This window comes from Myodes glareolus, chromosome 3, assembly GCF_982192425.1.
Source record: "Myodes glareolus chromosome 3, mMyoGla1.1, whole genome shotgun sequence".
In the NCBI taxonomy this organism is placed as follows: Eukaryota; Metazoa; Chordata; class Mammalia; order Rodentia; family Cricetidae; genus Myodes; species Myodes glareolus.
Window position 1 is genome coordinate 35,722,715 of NC_142028.1, and position 19,283 is coordinate 35,741,997.

The 19,283-nt window shown below is 47.4% G+C and overlaps 1 protein-coding gene across 4 annotated transcripts in view; it reads right to left on the minus strand.

The window, feature by feature from the left end:
- Tsen2 (tRNA splicing endonuclease subunit 2) overlaps nucleotides 1-19,080 on the minus strand; it is a 39,283-nt gene extending 20,203 nt beyond the window's left edge. Inside the window, exons 1-5 of one of the 4 annotated variants that reach the window (XM_085686887.2) lie at nucleotides 19,005-19,080; nucleotides 14,124-14,332; nucleotides 12,324-12,405; nucleotides 7,430-7,466; nucleotides 124-631 (exon numbers count right to left, since the gene is read on the minus strand). In XM_085686887.2, the coding sequence (XP_085543013.2) occupies nucleotides 124-631; nucleotides 7,430-7,466; nucleotides 12,324-12,405; nucleotides 14,124-14,312 (816 nt within the window). In that variant the 5' untranslated portion in view covers nucleotides 14,313-14,332; nucleotides 19,005-19,080. Of the gene's footprint in view, nucleotides 1-123; nucleotides 632-7,429; nucleotides 7,467-12,323; nucleotides 12,406-14,123; nucleotides 14,333-16,931; nucleotides 17,032-18,504; nucleotides 18,914-18,940 lie in introns of those variants that run through there. The other 3 variants (XM_085686889.2, XM_085686890.2, XM_085686891.2) reach the window with 3 other exon arrangements.
- Nucleotides 19,081-19,283: the final 203 nt, after the last annotated feature.

The window sequence follows — 19,283 nt, forward strand, 5'->3', positions numbered from 1 at the left end:
CAGTGAGAACTGCAATGGACGCGGACTCTCTCTTTACAAAGCCAAGACTGACAGCAGCATTCTCACACTGGCTGATGGTAACTGAAGCCCAGATGAGGGAGCATGGCCCTTGGTTCTACATACCTTCTCATCTGAGGCCTCCTCCTCCTGGACATCACACAGCTCTTCCTCAACGAGGACATACTCGTGAGCAGCCCTTTGCTCTCCTGCTGCCTGGCTGCTGTCTTCAGGCCAAAGGCCACCCTGGGGAGGGAGGGTTTCCTGGCAGGGGACCTGGGGCAGAACTGTGGTGCCCTCTATCACATGTCCATTAAGGCTAGATAGACTAGCCACAGTGAGTGTGGCATGGCCAGGCCCCTCCTGTAGGCAGTCTGAGTGTGTGCTGAGACCCTCACCATCTGATCGTCCAGCGCCTCCAGGGGTCATAGAGAGTTTGTCCTTTCCCACTCTGCCTTCCAGGGAGGCGGTCGTCTCGGAGCTGAGTGGATCATGCTGTGGGGCCTCTTCTTTCCCCTTTCTGCAAGGGGGCTCCAGTGGTTCTGTGTAGTCTCTGAGGATCTTCTGCAGAGTGCTCTCATCCTGGCCCTGTCTACGCATGAAGTCCATGGCCCAGTCCACTCGATGCTGATACCTGCCAACAGGAACATCGGCAATAACACGCCCGTCTCAACTCTAAGACAACAAAATGACCAAAAAGCCTACAAGATGGCCTGCCAAGATGTTGAGTTTTCCTGAACGGTGGATCACAGGCAGAGCTTGCCTCCTTCACATTCTCCCACATCTAACTGTGCAGCAACAAGAATGTATCACTGGCCCTTTCATATCATTTGCTTACTTTGACAAAATCAATCCCCACTTAACAAAGAGTGAAAACTTATGTAATTTAAAACCAAGAGATGCTGGTAAATAAGGCAGAGAAAATATCACCTTATACTGGGATCCATTTTGACTTATTTTTAATCTTGGTTATCACATTGTTCCTTAAGGCACCCCTTTCATAGTATAAGGAAGGTCCTTTGTTTATAGCATTGGAAAGTGAATTTGAATCAATGGTTTTCACAGCACCCAAGAACATCACTGGATACGGAAAATGATTTGCCTTATATACAGCTTGACTTTGCTTTCTGTTGGAATGAAACACTCTGACCAAAGGTAACTTGGGGAGGATGGGGTTTATTTCACCTTAGAGCTTACAGGCACCATGAGGAAGCTGGGGCAGGAGCTCCAGGCAGGACCCGGAGGCTGGAATGGAAGGAAAAGCGTTGGAGCAACTTTGTTTACCAGCTCACTCTCTAGCTCATGGTCAGCCAGCTTTCCTACACAGCTCAGGCCCACCTGACTAGGGATGGCACCACCCACAGTGGTCTAGACCCTCCTCCATCAGTTAGCTGTTGAGAAAATGCCCTGTAGACTATTCTGACAGAAGCTATCAACCGAGGTTTCCTCTTCCCATATGTCAAGCTGACATTCAAGATTAGCCGCCACCACACACACAGAATCTTGAGAGTATAGTAATACATTAAATTTATACACTCCAAGGGCTGAGCACTCGCCAAGGTACAAAGGCTATGGTGAAGACAACAGTGCTGTTATCAGGACATTGCTGGGCTGTGTTCCTGTGACATCAGAACCTGCTGCAGACCAAAGACCAGCAGAAGGCTGACCTCAGCAGCCAACATCCATGGCTCTGCCCTTGCCCAAGAAGACACACGTAATTTCATTCCTCCCCTTATTACACCTGTGTGCTCAGATGCCTGGATATATCAGGGTGCATGAACTGTCACATCTCTATACAATCCAGCAGGCAAACTGCCTTTTGTACCCAGAAAGAATGCTTCCCCTTGGCTCATCAGAACCCCAAGCTGTTCACATTGGTCTTCCTACACACAGATGAACATATATCCCTGCTGGTGGCCATGCCAGAGGAGCAGCAGGTGGCAGTTGAAGTTTATGGTGTTGGTGTAGGGTAAAAGGGACAACTGGAGCAGGAAACTGACCAATCCCTGAGCACCCTGACTCTGAACCCAGAGCCAGTGAAAGAAACATTTTTATCCCTGAACCCAGGACTAAAGACATGTGCCCTGGCACGGAAACTAGTGTCAAAGAAACACACTTTCTCCCTAGAATTAGAGTCAGTGAAAGAAATAAGTCCTGGTCCAAAGATTAAAGTCAAAAAGTTAAAAAGGACCAGTGAAAGAAACAGTTGGGCCATGAAATCAGAGCCATTTCTGCTTGACCAGCTAAACTGACCAATCCCCTGTCTCCCTGGAAAAACTCCTCCCATAAAAAGCCCTATATAAGCCTCTCCACCACCTCAGTTAAGAGCTGCCCTTAAGTGGTAGGTAGAGGCAGCCACTCTCCTGGACTCCTCCTCCCCAAATATATCTCTTTCTCAAAAGAGTCTTGGGTGATGACCTTCATTCGCCAGTACAAAGCAGAAGAACCTGGCTGGGATGTCCCTTAGGGGACTGAGCTGAGAAACCTTGCTCAGACCTCCCTAGGGGGCCTCAGCAAGGAGGAGCTGAACAGAAGAACCTTGCTAGGACCCTGCTTAAGGTCTGAGCAAGGCCAGGGGAGGAAAAGTAACAACTTTTCCTTCGGAGCCCGGAGAAGATGCTACATTTTGGCAGGGGGAGCCCAGAGGAGATGCTACAGTTCTGCAGGGGGTTTCCCGGAGCAGAGTGTTAGCCAGGGAAGAATCAGATAGCTCTGCTGGGACGCTTCTGTAAGGGAACAGAGCAGAACTCAGCTGTAGCTGCTCCCCAGGAGAGGAGCAGGATCCCTATATCCTGTGGGGAGACCATCCCCCACAGCACCCCAGCTTCAGGTAGCCTGGCTTCCCAGTAGTCAGGACACCTTTCCTCCAGGGCTGAGCTGTCCCATTGCTGTGCCTTTACATGCTAGTTACTGCAATATTCCTCTGGTATCTAGTGTGAGTGGATGTGGGGAGATCTCCACTCCCTGTAATATAGTGAGTTTATCTCTTGGAAACATCCCACTCTACTGGGCATTTTTATCTGTGGGTTGTCAAGATGACCCCTTCCTAAGCTGCACTGTTTAAATTGATAATAATAATAATGGTAGCCTATACAGGGTTTTGATGAATAAAAATAAATACAAGGATCTGTTGCACAGCTAGGGCCTGTGAGTTTCACCTAAGGAGCTGCACAGACTAGCAACTGAGTCCCAGTAGCCCAGATAGTTTAAATTCTTTTAACCTTAATGTTGGGAGATGTGCTCGGTTTCGCAGTGCATCACAGCTGAAACAAAGCTTTGAAGATAACAAAGTCAGACTAATATGTTCTTGCCAGAAAGCTTTGAGGTGAAAAAACCCGAGAGGACAATCGAAAACTTTAGAAAGGCACGTAGCTGAATGTGGAACTGTTAAGGCCAGGGAATGAGAACAAAGCAGCCCAATTATCATTAGCTGACGCGCCTTTCTTGCTAGGACTGGCTGATGACCAAAGGTGATGACTAATTCCTTATACCCATTTCTGCCCTCAGTCTCCTGATAAAAAACTATTAATGGGTGGGTATGTACCCTAAAGATTTAAAGAGGAGCTGGTTGATTCTTTTTCATATATAAAACTTTAGATTTGGGATTCCTTTAAGATTATCTTTTAAGATAAGTAATAAAATAATTGGCCCTTTCTTTGTAACTACAAAATGCAGCCTGCCAGTAAAAGACCTAACTGAGAAGAACACTTTGCTTGCCCACATAGTTAACCTATAACAAGTTGCTTGGATATAAATGTATGTGGGATCTTGGGATAACATATTTTTCACCTGTAATACATAATGTTTAACATTATAATAATTTACTTGAAAAATAGGATGTAACTACATTGTCATTCCCATATTGCCCGAAAAACTTTGTTGGGGTATATAAGCTACATACAACTGAGAAAGAACACGGAAAGAACATGAGAACAGAGAATAAAGAAGGAAGCCATCAAGGGAGTGTGTGTCTTTTTCCCTAACCCCTCAGATAGAAAAGTCTTAGCTTATGCCGCCAATTCCGTGGGTTCCTTCCAGGGCCCTGTGCTGCTGGAGGCTGGCACCCTGGACAGCAGTACATCCCTGTACATTGGGACTGAATCTTTGACTCATTCATTTATTGCTGTTCTGGGGATTGGACCTAGGGCCACAAGCAAGGGCAAGTATTCTACCACTGGGCATTATCCCCACCTTCTTTTTATTTTTATTTATTTACTGTTTTTGGAGACAGTGTCTTTCTGAGTTGCCCAGGCTGGACTTGAACTTGCCAATTCTTCTGCCTCAGTTTCTTGGGTAGCTGGTATCACGGGCCTGCTACACCAGGCTGGGTTGAATCTTATATTTAAAGACTGAAACATGGCAAGACTACTCTAAAACCTGTAGAATTACAGTACAAAACATGGAGGATTCATTATTCATTTATTGCACGTTGAGATTTAGCCTGAACTCATGTATGCTGTGTGACCCTCCCTTTTCAGGCTCAGGAACCCACCTACAAACTCAGGGTGGCACATTAGGGGGTTGTGACAGGGTGAACTGAGAGGAGGCTTGTGAAGTGTGCAACACTTCCTGGGTAGGAAGTTACACATCTGATTTCATACTGCAAGGGCTTCAGGGGTAGCATAAAACACAGCTCAGTCTGTCTCGGTGCACAATGTATTAAAACCTACACGTGGCCCTGGACCTGACTCTTCTGTCACATGCCACAACCACCGCACTCCCACCTTGTCCTCTCTCAGATGACCTAATACTGCAACATGAGTGGCCACAGGATTGTGCAGAAGAAATCCCAAGTAAGGCCAGAGATGAAAGAGACAGACAGCAAATAGCCTAGGTGTGTGGCATGTGGGTCCCAGAGTGATGTCCTCCTATTGGCTGAACTCCTTAAAAAGTCTCCTGGAACAGAGAAGAGTTAGGTGTCAGGGAGCAGAAGGGAAAAGGGCAGAGGGAGGGGGCGCAGCTAGGACTTGAAGCAAACTCACTCAAGGTGGCATGAACCCCACACCTCTCAGGCTCCAGGCCCTGACCATGCCTCTTCCACTGGCCAGACACCCTCCTCTTCCTGATCGACCATCCTGTCTATTATCTGGGCCACTCCAGAGCTGGCTCTGGAAGGCCCAATTCTGATCTCGAATCCCAGCACTTGGGAGGCAGAAGCAGGCAGATTTTTTTGAGTTTGGAGTCAGCCTGGTCTACAGAGCGAGTTCCAGAACAGACTCCAAAGTTATACAGAGAAACCCAGGAAAACCAAAAACAACAAAAACAGATGCCAAGATGTTACTTCAATTGATCATCACTTCCTTGAGTGACAGTCTTCCAACCTCTGTGACCAAGTGAGGAACTTAACTTCCTATGGTTCAGTTCCTCACCTGCAGAACATGGACATCAAGGGGACTGAGGGGTTGGATATTCACGGGCTGGTGATGACTTAGGAGACCTGAGAGACGTCTATCACGTACACAGCACCTCTTATAAACATGCACCAGCATCAGGGCCGTGAATAGCTGCTTTATTGTTCTCGTGTGTCAATGCCTCTCACTCTGGAGCTGAGCCCACTTAGTCACGAGAAAGCTAGTCCATTAGTGTATCTTTTCAATTTAAGATGAGGTCATCTGGACTGGTGTACTTAACAGAAGGAAGAAATATAGACAGTCAAGGACACACACACACACACTGTTGGAAGCAGGGACTGGTCAAGAAGACTGAGGACTGCAGATATCATTGTAAGTCGCGATTAGCAGGAAAAGCCCTCCCGTGCCCTCCAGAGGGAGGTAGCCCTGCCAAAACCTTCATTTTGGTCGTTGGCTTCTAGAACTGAAGACCCACTTCTGTTATTTTGCATCACGGAGTCTGCAATCCTTTGGGCTGGCAGCCGAAGGTAACACACATGAGAAGAGGAAACACTGCGGGGCCCTCATGCTGCAGACACTGTAGTGCTGCTGAGTGGTGCTCTTTGGGGAGGTGGGACTCACTTCCTCAGACAGGCTGACCTCACGTCATCTACACAGCAAGACTGATGAGGAGGGATCTTCAGTCTGTCTTGTTTCTGAATCCTAGCTTTGAGTACAGTGACCTGTGTACTGTGGCCCTCTTGGGATGGGGGCTCTGCCAAGTTCTAAGTCCCACTCCCAGCCTAACCTGGGAACAAGTCTCCCTGACACTCTGTTGCCAGCAGGGCACAGGGTTGTGAGAGTCTACCATTGTGAGGCTCTACAGAGGGGCTGGGATCTGAACTAGAGCATAAACAATAAGAGTTGGGAGGAATAGACCCCTATTTTGTTTATGAGAAAGGGATGTGTTGGCTAGTATAAAATGTCAATTTGACACAGGCTAGAACCATCTGAGAGGGGGGAACCTCAATTAAGAAAATGCCTCCATAAGACAGGGCTGTAGGCAAGTCTGTAGAGCATTTTCTTAATTAATGATTGATGGGGGAGGGCCTAGTCTATTGTGAGTGGTGCCATCCCTAGGCCGGTGGTCCTGGGTTCTATAAGAAAGCAGGCTGAGAAAGCCATGTGGAACAAGCCAGTAAGCAGCACTCCTCCAAGGCCTCTGCATCAGCTCCTGCCTCCTGCTTGAGTTTCTGTCCTGACTTCATTCCATGATGAACAGTAATGTGGAAGTGTAAGCCAAATAAACCCTTTCCTCCCCAAGCTGCTTGGTCATGGTGTTTCATCACAGCAATAGTGACCCTGACCAAAACAAGGGGTTTACCCTGTAGCCCAGGCTGGACTAGAACTCACTATGTAGACCAAGCTGGCCTTGTACTCAGAGCAATCATGTCTCAGTGCTGAGATTACAGGTATGAGCCATCACTTAGGCCCAGTTTTATCAAGGGATCACTAAGTCCAGGCTACAGAGACGCCAGGTGTGGCCTTGATATCCTGGAACTGACTTCAAACCCAAGTAAGTGAGAGATAGTACAGAGAAAAGGGCTGTAGACCCAACATGTGGGCAGTAGAGGGGACTGTAGTGGGGAGAAATTAACAGGAAAGGTAATGCATGGGCAGGACCAAGGGTACGTTGGGATTAGATGGGCATCATAGAGGTGCCTGAGGAGCCAGAGGAAATGCTTCCAGAATGTCTAAGAGGGGCTGATGGGGACTTCTGTGAAACCCTCTGGTTCTACAGTGTGTAGAGCAAGCAAGAAGGCAGGACCATCTGCCCACACGGGTGGGAGGCCTACTCAGAACCCAAGTCTCGGCGTCTCTGGGCTTCATAAGACATTCTCGACAGCGGTTGGTGTTTTGGGAGGGTGACCTGAATAAGCAACACATTTCAGATGGGATTTGAGCCACATTAAGTTCAGTCTCGGTTTTCAAGTATTATCCTCTATCAGGAGAAAACAAAGGGACAAGGTTGTGTCACACAGACTATCTTAACACCAGCCCCAAAACACAGCTGCACCAGAGCCACGGTCGCCCTCACTTACTTCTCTGAGGTGATGATAGGCATGTCTGTCTGCACACCTGGAACAGAGAGACGTTCTATTAGCCAGACAGACTTCCTTAGAGGGAACAGAACCCACTTTAAGAAGACAGGTAATTTCGAGATCCAGTCACACATTTGGATGGTGATATGTATTGGCCACAGCCGGCTTGTTCTGACCGCCACCCTCCCCTGCACCCACATCCTCCTGCTGGCTCAGATGGGCCCTCAGAGCTTTAGCCCCAGCTCAGAAGCATAGATATGTGAGGGGACCGTTCATCCGCCAGAACACTTGGGCCCTGTGTATGAGCTTAGCAGGAAGGGCTGCAGAGACCCTTGATGGTGGTGCAGTTTGGGGTATGGGGCTGGGGGCTCCAGCTCTACTGCTGGGCGCCACGTAGGACCAGTCCTTTCTTCTAAAGTGTGTTTCAAGTCATTCAGCGGCCTTGCTTTTACTCCTAGGTCCCCCTCTTTCTGCCTTGAGGAAAGCTGTCTCCTTTCTTAAACTCAGCACTGTGGTGGTCTGAATGAGAATGGCCCCATAGGCTCACAGATTTGAATACTTGGTCACCAGGATGAGGCACTATTAGAAAGGATTAGGAAGCGTGGCAGAGAAAGTTTGTCGCTGGCTTTGAGGTTTCAAAGAGCCCATTCCAAGCCCAGACTCTCTCCCTGCTGGATGTAGAACTGTTAGCTACCTCTCCAGCATGTCTGCCAGCATGCTCCCTGCCATAATGACAATGGACCAAACCTCTGAACTGTAAGGTAGCCCTATTTAAATGTTTTCCTTTATAGGAGTTGCTATGGTCATGGCATCTCTTCAAAGAAATAGAACACTAAGATAAGTCTCATCTGCAGGTTAAGGAGGCTTGACAGGAGGCTGTTCAATTTAGGGAGGCAGCAACGAGTCTACTGAGGAGGAGGGATGGATTCTAGGGGCAGTATACGAAGTGGAGACATTCTGACAGGAGAAAATGGTCAAAGTCTCTTTCATGAGGGTTGAACAATAGGTGACTGACAGGCATCACCACGGTATATATAACCAACTGGATATACCTAGCCAATTTAAGAAAAAAAACCTTGCTGGGTGGTGGTGGCACACACCTTTAATCCTGGTACTTGGAAGGTGGAAGTAGGAGGATCTCTGTGAGTTCAAGGCCAGCCTGATCTACAAATTGAGTTTCAGGACACCCAGAGTTGTTACATAGGGAAACCCTGTTTTGAAAAAACAAAGAGCCCCCCCCCAAAAAAGCCAAAACAAACAAACAAAAAGAAGTATTTATTTATTTATCTTGAGGCACAGTCACATTATGTAGCCTTGGTTGGCCTGGAACTTTCTATGTAGATCAGGTTGGCCTTGAATTCACAGAGTTCATCCTGTCTTTGCCTCCAGAGTACTGGGATTAAAGGTGTACACTACTGTGACTGGCTTTAAGATTTTAAAATTTTTATTTATGTGCACTGTGTGTGTGGTGGGGAGACTTGGGGTGTGGGGGCGAGCACCTAGAAGAGGGAGTCTGATCTCCTGGAGCTGGAGTTCAGAATGTTGGGAGCAGGGAACCAAACTCAGGTCCTGGGAAACAAAAGTGCTCTTAATGGCCAGGCCTCTTTCCAGCTCCTAATATTTCTACAAAGGAAGAATTACTTTGAAACACTTAAGTTTCAGAAGTATACAATGTATCGATGAGCTGTCTAAGGCAGAGCTTGGCCTCACTCCTGGGCTTCACCACACTGCTTTTGCACCACACTAGGCAAATCCTGTACCTCTGAGTGACAGGGTCTTGCTATGTAAGACGGTAGCCTCAAAATCACAGCAATAATCCCGTCTCAGTGCCTCCAGCGCTAAGATTTCTGTGTGTGTCACCACACCTGGCTTATGTGTTCATTCCAGTATTTATTTATTTAGACAGGGTCCATTAGCAGGTAGCCTAGGCTGCCTTCAATTCACAATCCTCCTTGCAGCCTCCCAAATACTAGGATTACAGAACTGCACAGCCATGCTTGGTCTTATCCTTACTTTTCATCTGATACAAAACATAGAAGTTGTACTAACAATGTGTAACCTAACCACACATGTGCATTTGTGTAATTTTTAAGTCCAGTATAATATCTACCTCCTCAAACCCTTTCATCTTCAAAAACACTAAGTATGGATTGCCGTTAAAAATTGTTTAATATTGTGTATCAGTGTTTTGTCTGCATGAATGCCTGTGCGCCATGTGCATGCAGAGCCCAGAAAAGGACACTGGCTCCCCTGGGGCTGGTGTTGCAGACGATTGGGAGCTGCCATGTGGGAGCTGGGAACTGAACCCATGTCCTCTGCAGGAGCAGTCAGTGCTCTTGATGGCTTAGCCATCTCTTTAGCCCCCAAATACATATTCTTAGGTCTCCATTTTGTATCACCCATAGCTCACAGCCTTACCCTCTCATATAGTAACATCACAGTAAGCCCTCAACCCTATTCTAATCTACATTTTGTTTTTTCTTCTTTTTTATTTTTGGTTTGTCAAGACAGGTTTCTCTGTGCAGCCCTGGCTGTCCTGAAATTCACTTTGTAGACCAAGCTTGGCTCCGAACTCAGAAATCTGCCTGCCTCTGCCTCCAAGTGCTGGAATTAAAGGTGTGCACCACCACTGCCCAGCTTATGTATTTCTTTACATGAACACACTAGTGCTTCCAATCATCACCCTCCTCCCTCAACTGGGTTGTATCTGTTCAAGTATTACAAACAGGGTCTCAGAGAACAGTCTGCGATACTTTTCTTCCTATTTGTTCCAGTGTATTGTTAAGATGAATCTGGGTTACAGGGAGAATACAAATATAATTTTTCTAAGTATGGTTAAATTCCCTTTGTAAGTGCTGAAGTACATAAATGCGCGACTGCGCTCACACACACACACACACACACGCGCGCACGCACGCACACACATATGCACACACGCACACCCCTACCTGTGGCGATGGAGGTTTGCCATGGCCTCACCAATTCAACACACTGTTAGGCTTTTGGTATTCTGACCAGGTGCTGAATTAATACCTCAGTGTGGGTAATTTTTATACTTTCTTACATGAATCATTTTACAGCCCTTCCCCTCATTTTTTTTTCCCTGTTGAGACAGGTCTCTAGCTGGTAATCCTCCTGTCTCAGCTTCCTACTTGCTGGGATTATAGGTCTGAGCCGCAATACCAGTGGTTCTCAATCTGTGGGGCATGACCCCTGTGGGGGTCACATGTCAGATATCCTGTATATCACATACTTGCATTATGATTCATAACAGTAGTAAAATTATAGTTATGAAGAAGAAACAAAATAATTTTATGGTTGGGGTCACCACAACATGAGGAGCTGTATTAAAGGGTCGCAGCCTTAGGAGGGTTGAGAATCACTGAAGTTAGCTTTAAAGAAATTCTATTTATTTTTTTCTCTTTCAAGACATGGTCTCACTATGTATCCCTGGCTGTCCTGGAACTCACTATGGAGATCAGGTTGACCTATGAACTCACAGAAATCCACTTGCCTTTGCCTCCCAAGTGCTGGGATGAAAGGCAAATACCACTATGCCTGGCAATTCTTTTATGTCTTAACTTACTGGTATTATTTAATTATGAGGATGCCTTGGAAAATGTATTAGAAGAAAAGAATTGTAAATTAAGGAGTCATGTACAATAATTAGTTTTAAATTTTAAACTCCATTTATTTGTGTGTGTAGGTGTGTACATGCCATTTCACGTGTGGAGGTCAGGACAACCTGCAGTAATGACTCCTTCCACCATATGGGTCTGTGATGCCTATTTTTGGAATTAACTAAAACCCAAGCAGCTGGGCACACAGGTGAGGGAATTTTCGTGACTGGATTATTTGTGGTGGGAAGACCCCCCACCCTAAATCTGGGCCACACCTTCTGGTGGCCACTCACATAAAGAGGACATGAAAGAAGGAAGCTTGTGCTTTACACCTGCTAGCCCCCATTCTTACTGGCAGTTCCTCCACCCTGCTGCTGAGGCGTCCCTTTGCTGGCACTGGAGACCACTTTCTTAGGATTCCCATGTATACTAAAGACTGACTGAGACATTAGCATCGTGAACTGAACTACTGAATTCTTGGACTTTCTGTCAGGAGACAGACAGCCACTGTTGGATTAGCTGGACCATAGCCTGTAAGCCACACTAATAAATCCCATATATATATTGAAAATATAAAATATATTTACTCATATACATGCATATATATATATATATATGCATCAATCAATCTCTCTCTCTCACACACACACACAGACACACACACACAGACACACACACACACACACAGACACACAGACACACAGACACTCATTCTATCAATTCTGTTGCTCTATAGAACCCTGACTAACACAGGGCCCGAGAGATCTAACTCAGGTCATAAGGGTTGGTGGCAAGCATTTTTATTCACCAAACTGCCCACAGTAAGTTCAACAACGCCTAGGCTATTGCAAATTCTACCTCTGCAAATAAAACCCCAGGCTCATTCTGACAGTAGCACAGGCAGGCAGAACTTCATTCACAGCATCCTGCCAGGCAAGGCATAACAAAAAAGCCAGAATAACACTTTCCCGTCTTCTGAGGAGCAAAGGATGGAAATCAGGGCAGTGTGTGTGAGCAGGACTTGTGACTATTCCAAGGAATGTGAAACACATTTCCAAGAACCAGAAGGATCTTTCTGTCTGATCTGCTGGTACTTGGGAGAGCCTGAGTTCAAGGCCAGCCTGGGCTAAGTACTGAGCCATTCTTAGTCAAACTGTTTTGCTGTAATTCTTGTAGGTGACCTTCCAGGCAGGAGCACTGTCAGTGTGCCTCTCTTCCAGAACCTACCATCTCACCAGGACATGTAAGCATCAAATGAAAGCTGCAGGGCTTACCTTTCCATTTGGCAGCCAGCTTAGGATTGGAGATCGTGAAATTAGGACGGCTTCTTGAAAGAATGCCTTTTCCAAAGTAACCCTTCCAAGAAGAAAACATGGTCAATGCTCAGTTGTTAGGACTATTCAACAGCCCCATGTTTCCTTGATTCTCTAATGTGCATACATTCCCACCCCTGTGATGTGTGGTGTATGAAGGTGTTCATGTATATGTGTACACACGTGGAAGAGCAGGTGCACGCGTGCACATATCTGCATGCCAGCAATGTTGAGTGTTTCCCATGGGTACCCGGGGTCTGAACTTAGGACCTCACGTACTTTACTCATAGATCATCTCCAAGCCCCACAGATTCCAGTACCAGCTCGCCCATCTAATGGGAACCACTTCGGCTTGTGTCTGGCATCCTGAAGGCACCAGAGCCAGCAGAGGCAGCTTCTTCTCACATGTGGCCAGGAGTGCACTGGATGTGGGGGCAGGAGGTATGCCTTGGATTACATCCTACTCTGGACTAGAAGTATCCTTCTCTTTCCTGCTGATTCCTCCAAATTACACACTTTCCCTGCTTTTGACTATCAACAAGCAGAAAAAAATCAAATTATAATAGATGATTAAAAAGTACCCAGCCTAGGAAAAGCCTCATCCCACCTTGCACACTGTGAACAAAGGCCTCAGCAGTGAGCTGAAGGCAGGCAGGGACCAGTCAGGCCTTAATGCACCAGAGCCCATTGACCTTACTGCAAACTCTAGAGAAGGTGGAAGAGAGGCAGGGTATCCACCAGTTGTCCTGACCTGGGTTGCGAGCAGGGCTCGGTGTCACAGGCATGAGTGACCACAGTGGGGCTGGCAGGTACAGCTCAGATATAGAATACAAGGCCCTTGGGCCAACCCCCAGCACCAAAGCAAACACACAAATACTAAGACTAGACTGTGGTGATAGGGAGCCCCTCTATAGGTTCAGAATGTCACTATGAAAGGTATGCTTGTGAGGGGTGAACTCTTGGCTATCAGCTACACCTCATGCGGGCTGCTTAAAAAAGTTACTTTTGCTAGGCGGTGGTGGTGGTGCACACCTTTAATCCCAGCACTAGGGAGACAGAGGCAGGCAGATCTCTGAGTTTGGGGCCAGCCTGGCCTATAGAGCAGGTTCCAGGATAGCCAGGACTACACAGAGAAACCCTGTCTCAAAAAATAAAAACAAAGACAAAACAAAACAAAACACCAAAACAAAAACAAACAAAAAAATCCATTCCTTAAATTTCATGTGGATGGGTGTTTTATCTGGATGTATGTCTATACCATGTGTGCCTGCTGCCTTCAGAGGCCAGGAGAGGGCACTGGGCCATCTGGACTGGAATTACAGATGGCTGTGAGAGGCCAGACTGGTGCTGTGAATTGGATGTAGGCCCTCTGGGAGAGGAATCTCTGCTCTTCACTGCTGAGTGGTCTCTCCATAAGGCTGCATTTTAAAATGCCCCAGTGATAAAAAGGATATGGGGAGTGGACTGGGAGAAGGTGGGGGGAGCCAGCCACCACTTCAAGTTCAAAACTGTCCTCATCCAACAAGTCCCCAGGACGGAAAGAGAGCAGAGATCTTAGGGAACTTCCCACAGGCCCTAATCCACTGGTGAAGGACAGAGGTCGGTGGGGGTGATCTTCAGTTTTTACCCATTACATTTCTGTAAATGACTTGTTTGTCTTTAATATACATGGCTTCATCTTACGTGGTGTTGGGATGAGGGTTTGTGGCGAGGCGTGTCTAGTCCTCAGCCTCAGAGCTGAGGTTGGGAGGGGTGGCTCACCTTCCCATACAGCTGCTGCATGTCCTCCACACCCCTCACTACCACGTTGTTGCTGATCATTTCAGCTCGGAATATTCGGAATTCCTTCCTGGAACCTTGGTCCTCACCAAAGGGGATGGGCAGCGGTGACTCATAACTCTCATATACTCGTCTTTTCCTCTTGGGGGCACGGAAGACTGCCTCTGCCATTCTTCAAGGGTAATAGGCCTCTAGAGGGGAGAGGAGAACCAGTCAAAACCACGGACCAACAGGGCTAGCACACTCAGAACCCGGTCATGTGGTTTCTGGGGGAAGGCAGAGCAGCTGTAAAACAACGAACTAGAAGACTCCATGTGACAAGGACATGACGGCACAGATGGGTCACCTGGGGTATCCCAGATATCCCAGAGCCTGAGACCTCCAAGAAGCTAGTGCCATCACCTTAACTGAAGCTGGCAGCACCAAGGCCTACCTCACACCTGAGGATTCTTGCCTTTAAGGACACATACTTTCCTTTCCTTGATCAAGAGGCATTCAGAGACTCCCAGGAACTGCTAATCAGAGGTACTGGGGATGTGAAGCTAAAACCAAGCAAGAATGTGTCCTCAGTGGGTGAGTCTAGTTAGACCTCCATCTTCCAAAGACCGACCTTAAGGTACTCGTAAGACCTGGGGCAGTCACTTCTCAGGGCTTTCTGCTTATTCATTTTTTTTTTATTTGTTTGCTTAATTGAGACAAGATCTTGTGTAATGCAGGCTGATGAATTCACTATGTAGGTGAAGTTTCATGAACTTCTGGACCATCTGCTTCTACTTCCTAAGTGCTGGGATTTGAGGTCTGAGTGATTTAAGGGCCAGTTATGTTCCACCAAATGCCAGTGGGTGTGTGCAGCAATTCTGAAGTCAGACTGGCTGTGCTGTAATCTGCCTAGGGCTAGCTTCTGCAGTGTACACACTAAAATCAGGAAGCTGCTGCCCCTTAGTTGTGAAACCTTGGGCAAAAGTTCCCCCAGCCTCTTGGGGATTTAGCTCCTCTGTAAAAGGAGAGAAAACCAGCCTTACAGTCAGGGCTCATAGAGTGTGCTGTGGTATATTTGTTTAACCATGTAAAGATGTGTTGTTGTTTTACCTTGCCTGCCTAAGGCACCTGATTGGTCTAATAAAAATATGAACGGCCAATAGCAAATAAGGAGGTATAGGTGGAACTTCTGGGCAGGGAAAGTAAGTAGCAGGAGGAATTTAGGCTTAAGAAGAAAGAAAACGAGATGATAGAGTGATAGATGCCAGGGGCCAGCCAGCCAGATACAGAGGAAGCAGGGACGTAGGACATACAGATGAAAAAAAGATAAAAAGCCCTGATGTAAAATGTAGAGGGACAGAAACAGGTTAAATTAAGTTAAAAGAGCTAGAGGGACAAGCCTAAGCTAAGGCTGAGCATTCATAATTAGTAAGTCTCACCAGGTGGTGGTGACACATGCCTTTAATCCCAGCACTTGGGAGGCAGAGGCAGGCAGATCTCTGTGAGTTCAAGGCCAGCCTGGTCTACAAGAGCTAGTTCCAGGACAGCCTCCAAAGCTACAGAGAAACCCTGTCTCGAAAAACAAACAAACAAAAACAATAATAATTAGTAAGTCTCTGTGTCTTTATTTGGGACCTGGTTGGCAGCCCAAAGAAAATGCCAACTACAAGAGTGCTTGGCACAGTGGCACTACCCAAATACTGGGTATAATGGTTATGAAGTGAGTGCCAGCAATGTCACGTCACAGCCAATGGAACATTCGGGTCAGTGAGGCCTCTAAAGGGTGTGCTGGATAAGCACGGGGCTGTGGGGCCAGAGCTCAGGTCCTCTCTCTGGGTCCTGCTCAGGCATACGATGTATCTGTTCACTATGGACTAGGTCTGTGTGAGATGCCACACAGCCACCAACCAGGCAAGGAATTACCCGGAAAGAGCCAAGGAAGCTGAAGGCAACACCTGTCTATTCTGGGTCTCACACTGACCCAAGGAGATAAAACAAGTGTGGAACACACACGAAAGCAAGTTGGATGTAACACAGAGCTGCTGCCAGGTAATAGCTAACAGTAGGAAGCACTACTGAGTCACACATAGTCCACACAAATGTGTATAGTCCAGTTGACAGAAATGCTGTCACCAGACGGGTGGGGGATTCGAACCTGCAGCTATCTAGGGTCAGGTCTGCACATTAGTTAAACTGAGAAGTTATGTGGAGCTTAAAGGTCACATACATAACCTCTCACAAAGAACAAAATACGATGATCTGGGTGCTCCTGACCTCAAACTAGCATCCATTAGGCAAGGGAGAGTTGAGCCTGAGGAGGGGGTGGCTTCAACATTTCATGACCATTAAAAAGAAATGATGTGGCGGGAGCACTAGCTGATTTTAGAGGACTCAGGTTCCATTCTCAGCACTCACATGGCAGCTCCTGGCCATCTTTAACTCCAGTCCCAAGGACCTAATGCCCTCTTCTGGTCTCTGTGGGCACTGCATGCTTGTGGTGCAGAGATAAGACATAAAGGCAGACAAACACTGGCAAAATAATAATAATAAATAATAATAAGAGAAATGACAAGCCTTGGTCAAGATATGATGACGGCTTCATGGAACTTCTCATAGAGCCAGAAACCTCAATAAGGAGAGGGAAACAGACCTAGGAAGTTAGACCAAGTAACAAGTGAGCAACAAAGATACCCATGCACGGGAGTGGAAAGATTCATGGGAGTGGAAAGATTCTTAGCAGTTAAAGCATTGGGTGCTCTTCCAGAAGACCTGGGTTCAATTCCCAGCATGCACACGGTACCTTACACCCACCTAAAACTCCAGTTACAGGGGATCAGACACACTCTTCTGGCCTCCTCAGGAAGACACTCAAGTGTTGCACGTCATAGGGCACATACATACATGTCAGCATATATGTGTGTATATATGTCTATGAAAGAAATCACCAGGATGTGTCTTCTTAGAACTGACAGTGTTGCACACAGGAACACACCAAAGTAAGTTAAGTTCTTAGGCTTTTCAATGAACATACCTGAGCATTACTGTGCATGACATGTATAATGCTGAATAGCATTTATGACCATGGCTATTGCACGGTAAGGGAGCTGAAGGGCTGTTCACCCGAGAGCACTGTAACTAGATATGACGACTGTCAGTCTGACAGACTCTACAGAAGGGGCAGGCCTCTGAGCATGTCTAGGTTAGACGAGCTGAGATGGGAAGCCCAACTCTGGATGTGGGAGGCACCATCCACAGACTGGGGTCTCAGAGCACAGAAAAAGGCGAAAGCGAACCCAGAAGCCACACTCTGCTTCTTGACTGAGGTTAAAATACAAGCAGCTGGTCTGTTCTTGCATGTGGTGCACAGCACACATATGTGGGCAAAATACTCCCACAGACAAAATAAAAATAGCTTTAAAAAAAAGAGAGGGAAACTCTTCTCGTTGCCATGCCAGCAGAACACCCTGATGTGAAGGAAAAATGGAAACCATCGTCAGCAGGTTCAGGGTTCCAGATACCAACGGGGCCATACACACACAAATGGCACTGGAGAACGGTCCTTATTCCATAAAGAAGCCGAGGTCAGCCATTTGCTCAATGCTGTTACTAGGGAATGCAAAGGTAAGACCTGATGTGGTGGGGCATGCCTGTAATCCTAGTGTTCAGACTAAGACTGGAGGATTGTTCTGAGTCCAGGTCAGCCTGGGTAGAGGGACACCTTATCTCAAAAAAACCAAGCAGTAAGTAGGTACCTAAGCAGAGAGGAGGCATCATTACCGTGTACATCATTAATGTGTCCAAGGCACATTTAATGTCTTGGGCCGACCAGGTCAGTCGTGTGGAGGACTGGATGCAAAGGCTGTGATTTGCTTTTTTCTAAATGCTGGGGGCATGAACCCAGGGCCTGGTTCATTCAAAGAAAACGCTCTATGGAAGGAGGCACAGTCCCAGTCTTGGCATTATTCTTATTCCCCTTGTACAGGTGATCAAAGTGACTCAGGGCTGAGTGTACCTGTGAAGACTGTTACCTCTTCACTTCCCAAAACTGGGCACGCCTGGCACCAAAGCACCACAGAGCGTATTTCTGTCCACCAAAAGCTAGGCCTGTCCTTTATTCTTCCCCTCCCTGATCTGCTAGCCTAACTTACATTTACAAGTTTTGGTGTTGCTACGTAGTTTTGGTTAGCTTTACACTCATTATGATCTCTCTGCCTCAGCCTTCCACGTGCTGGGGCCAAATCCATGAACCATCACATCCAATGGTCAGCCTGACCCCTTTTAGATGCTCCAAAATGTCAATCCAAGCACAAGCAATAAAGAGCATTTAGTTTTCCAACACTCTTGGAGCAGGTGCCAAACAAGCCTCCCTTACAGCAAACCTCACCCGTGATCTCTTATCAGTTATTTGTTTTCATTTCTGAGACGAGGCCACATGTAGCCCAGACTGACTTCACACTTGACACGTGGCCTTAAAAACAGTTGATCCTCTTGCCTCCACCTCTCAAACGTTGCGGTTACAGGTGGGCCAGCACGCTCGATCTGATCCGGTGCTGGGCATAGAAGCACGCTGCCAACTCAGCCTCATCCTCAGCCCTCGTGGGCGCCTCATCATTTGAAAACCCATTTGCGTCTGTGTTCCTCACTGCACACACAGCTCCCGGGCTGAGGTGCAGGGCTGAGGGCCAAGGCAGACCAGCTTGGGTCGGGGCAGCCGGAACCTGTCAGCCAAGCAGAGTGCTCGGCTGCCCGCAGGATGCTGTGCCCATGGGCGCCTGAGTGACAGTCAGACCCCCACCCCACTCGCGCCCGAGGCCGCTTACACGCTCGGCACGGGGACACATGGGACCGTCAGGCCTCCGGCGCCCGGTCTCCAGTCAGCCTTACCTTCCGCGACCACGCGCGCTCACCGTTACCCGGGCAACCTGGGGGGCGGTGCTACAGCCGTCAAGCAATGAAGCCGCAAAAGAAAAAAAAAACCAAACAAACCAGTCGTTTGCGCAGCCGCAGAACCGACCCGCCGCGTCCTAGAGCAGCGCGCCTGCGCACAGTATTGCAGCTGGTTCATTCTGTCCCACCCCACCATGCTGAATCTAATGGAGGATGTTTACGAGGGTCATATATCCTGCCTTGATCCTCACAATCCCTCAAAACACCCCCCCCCAT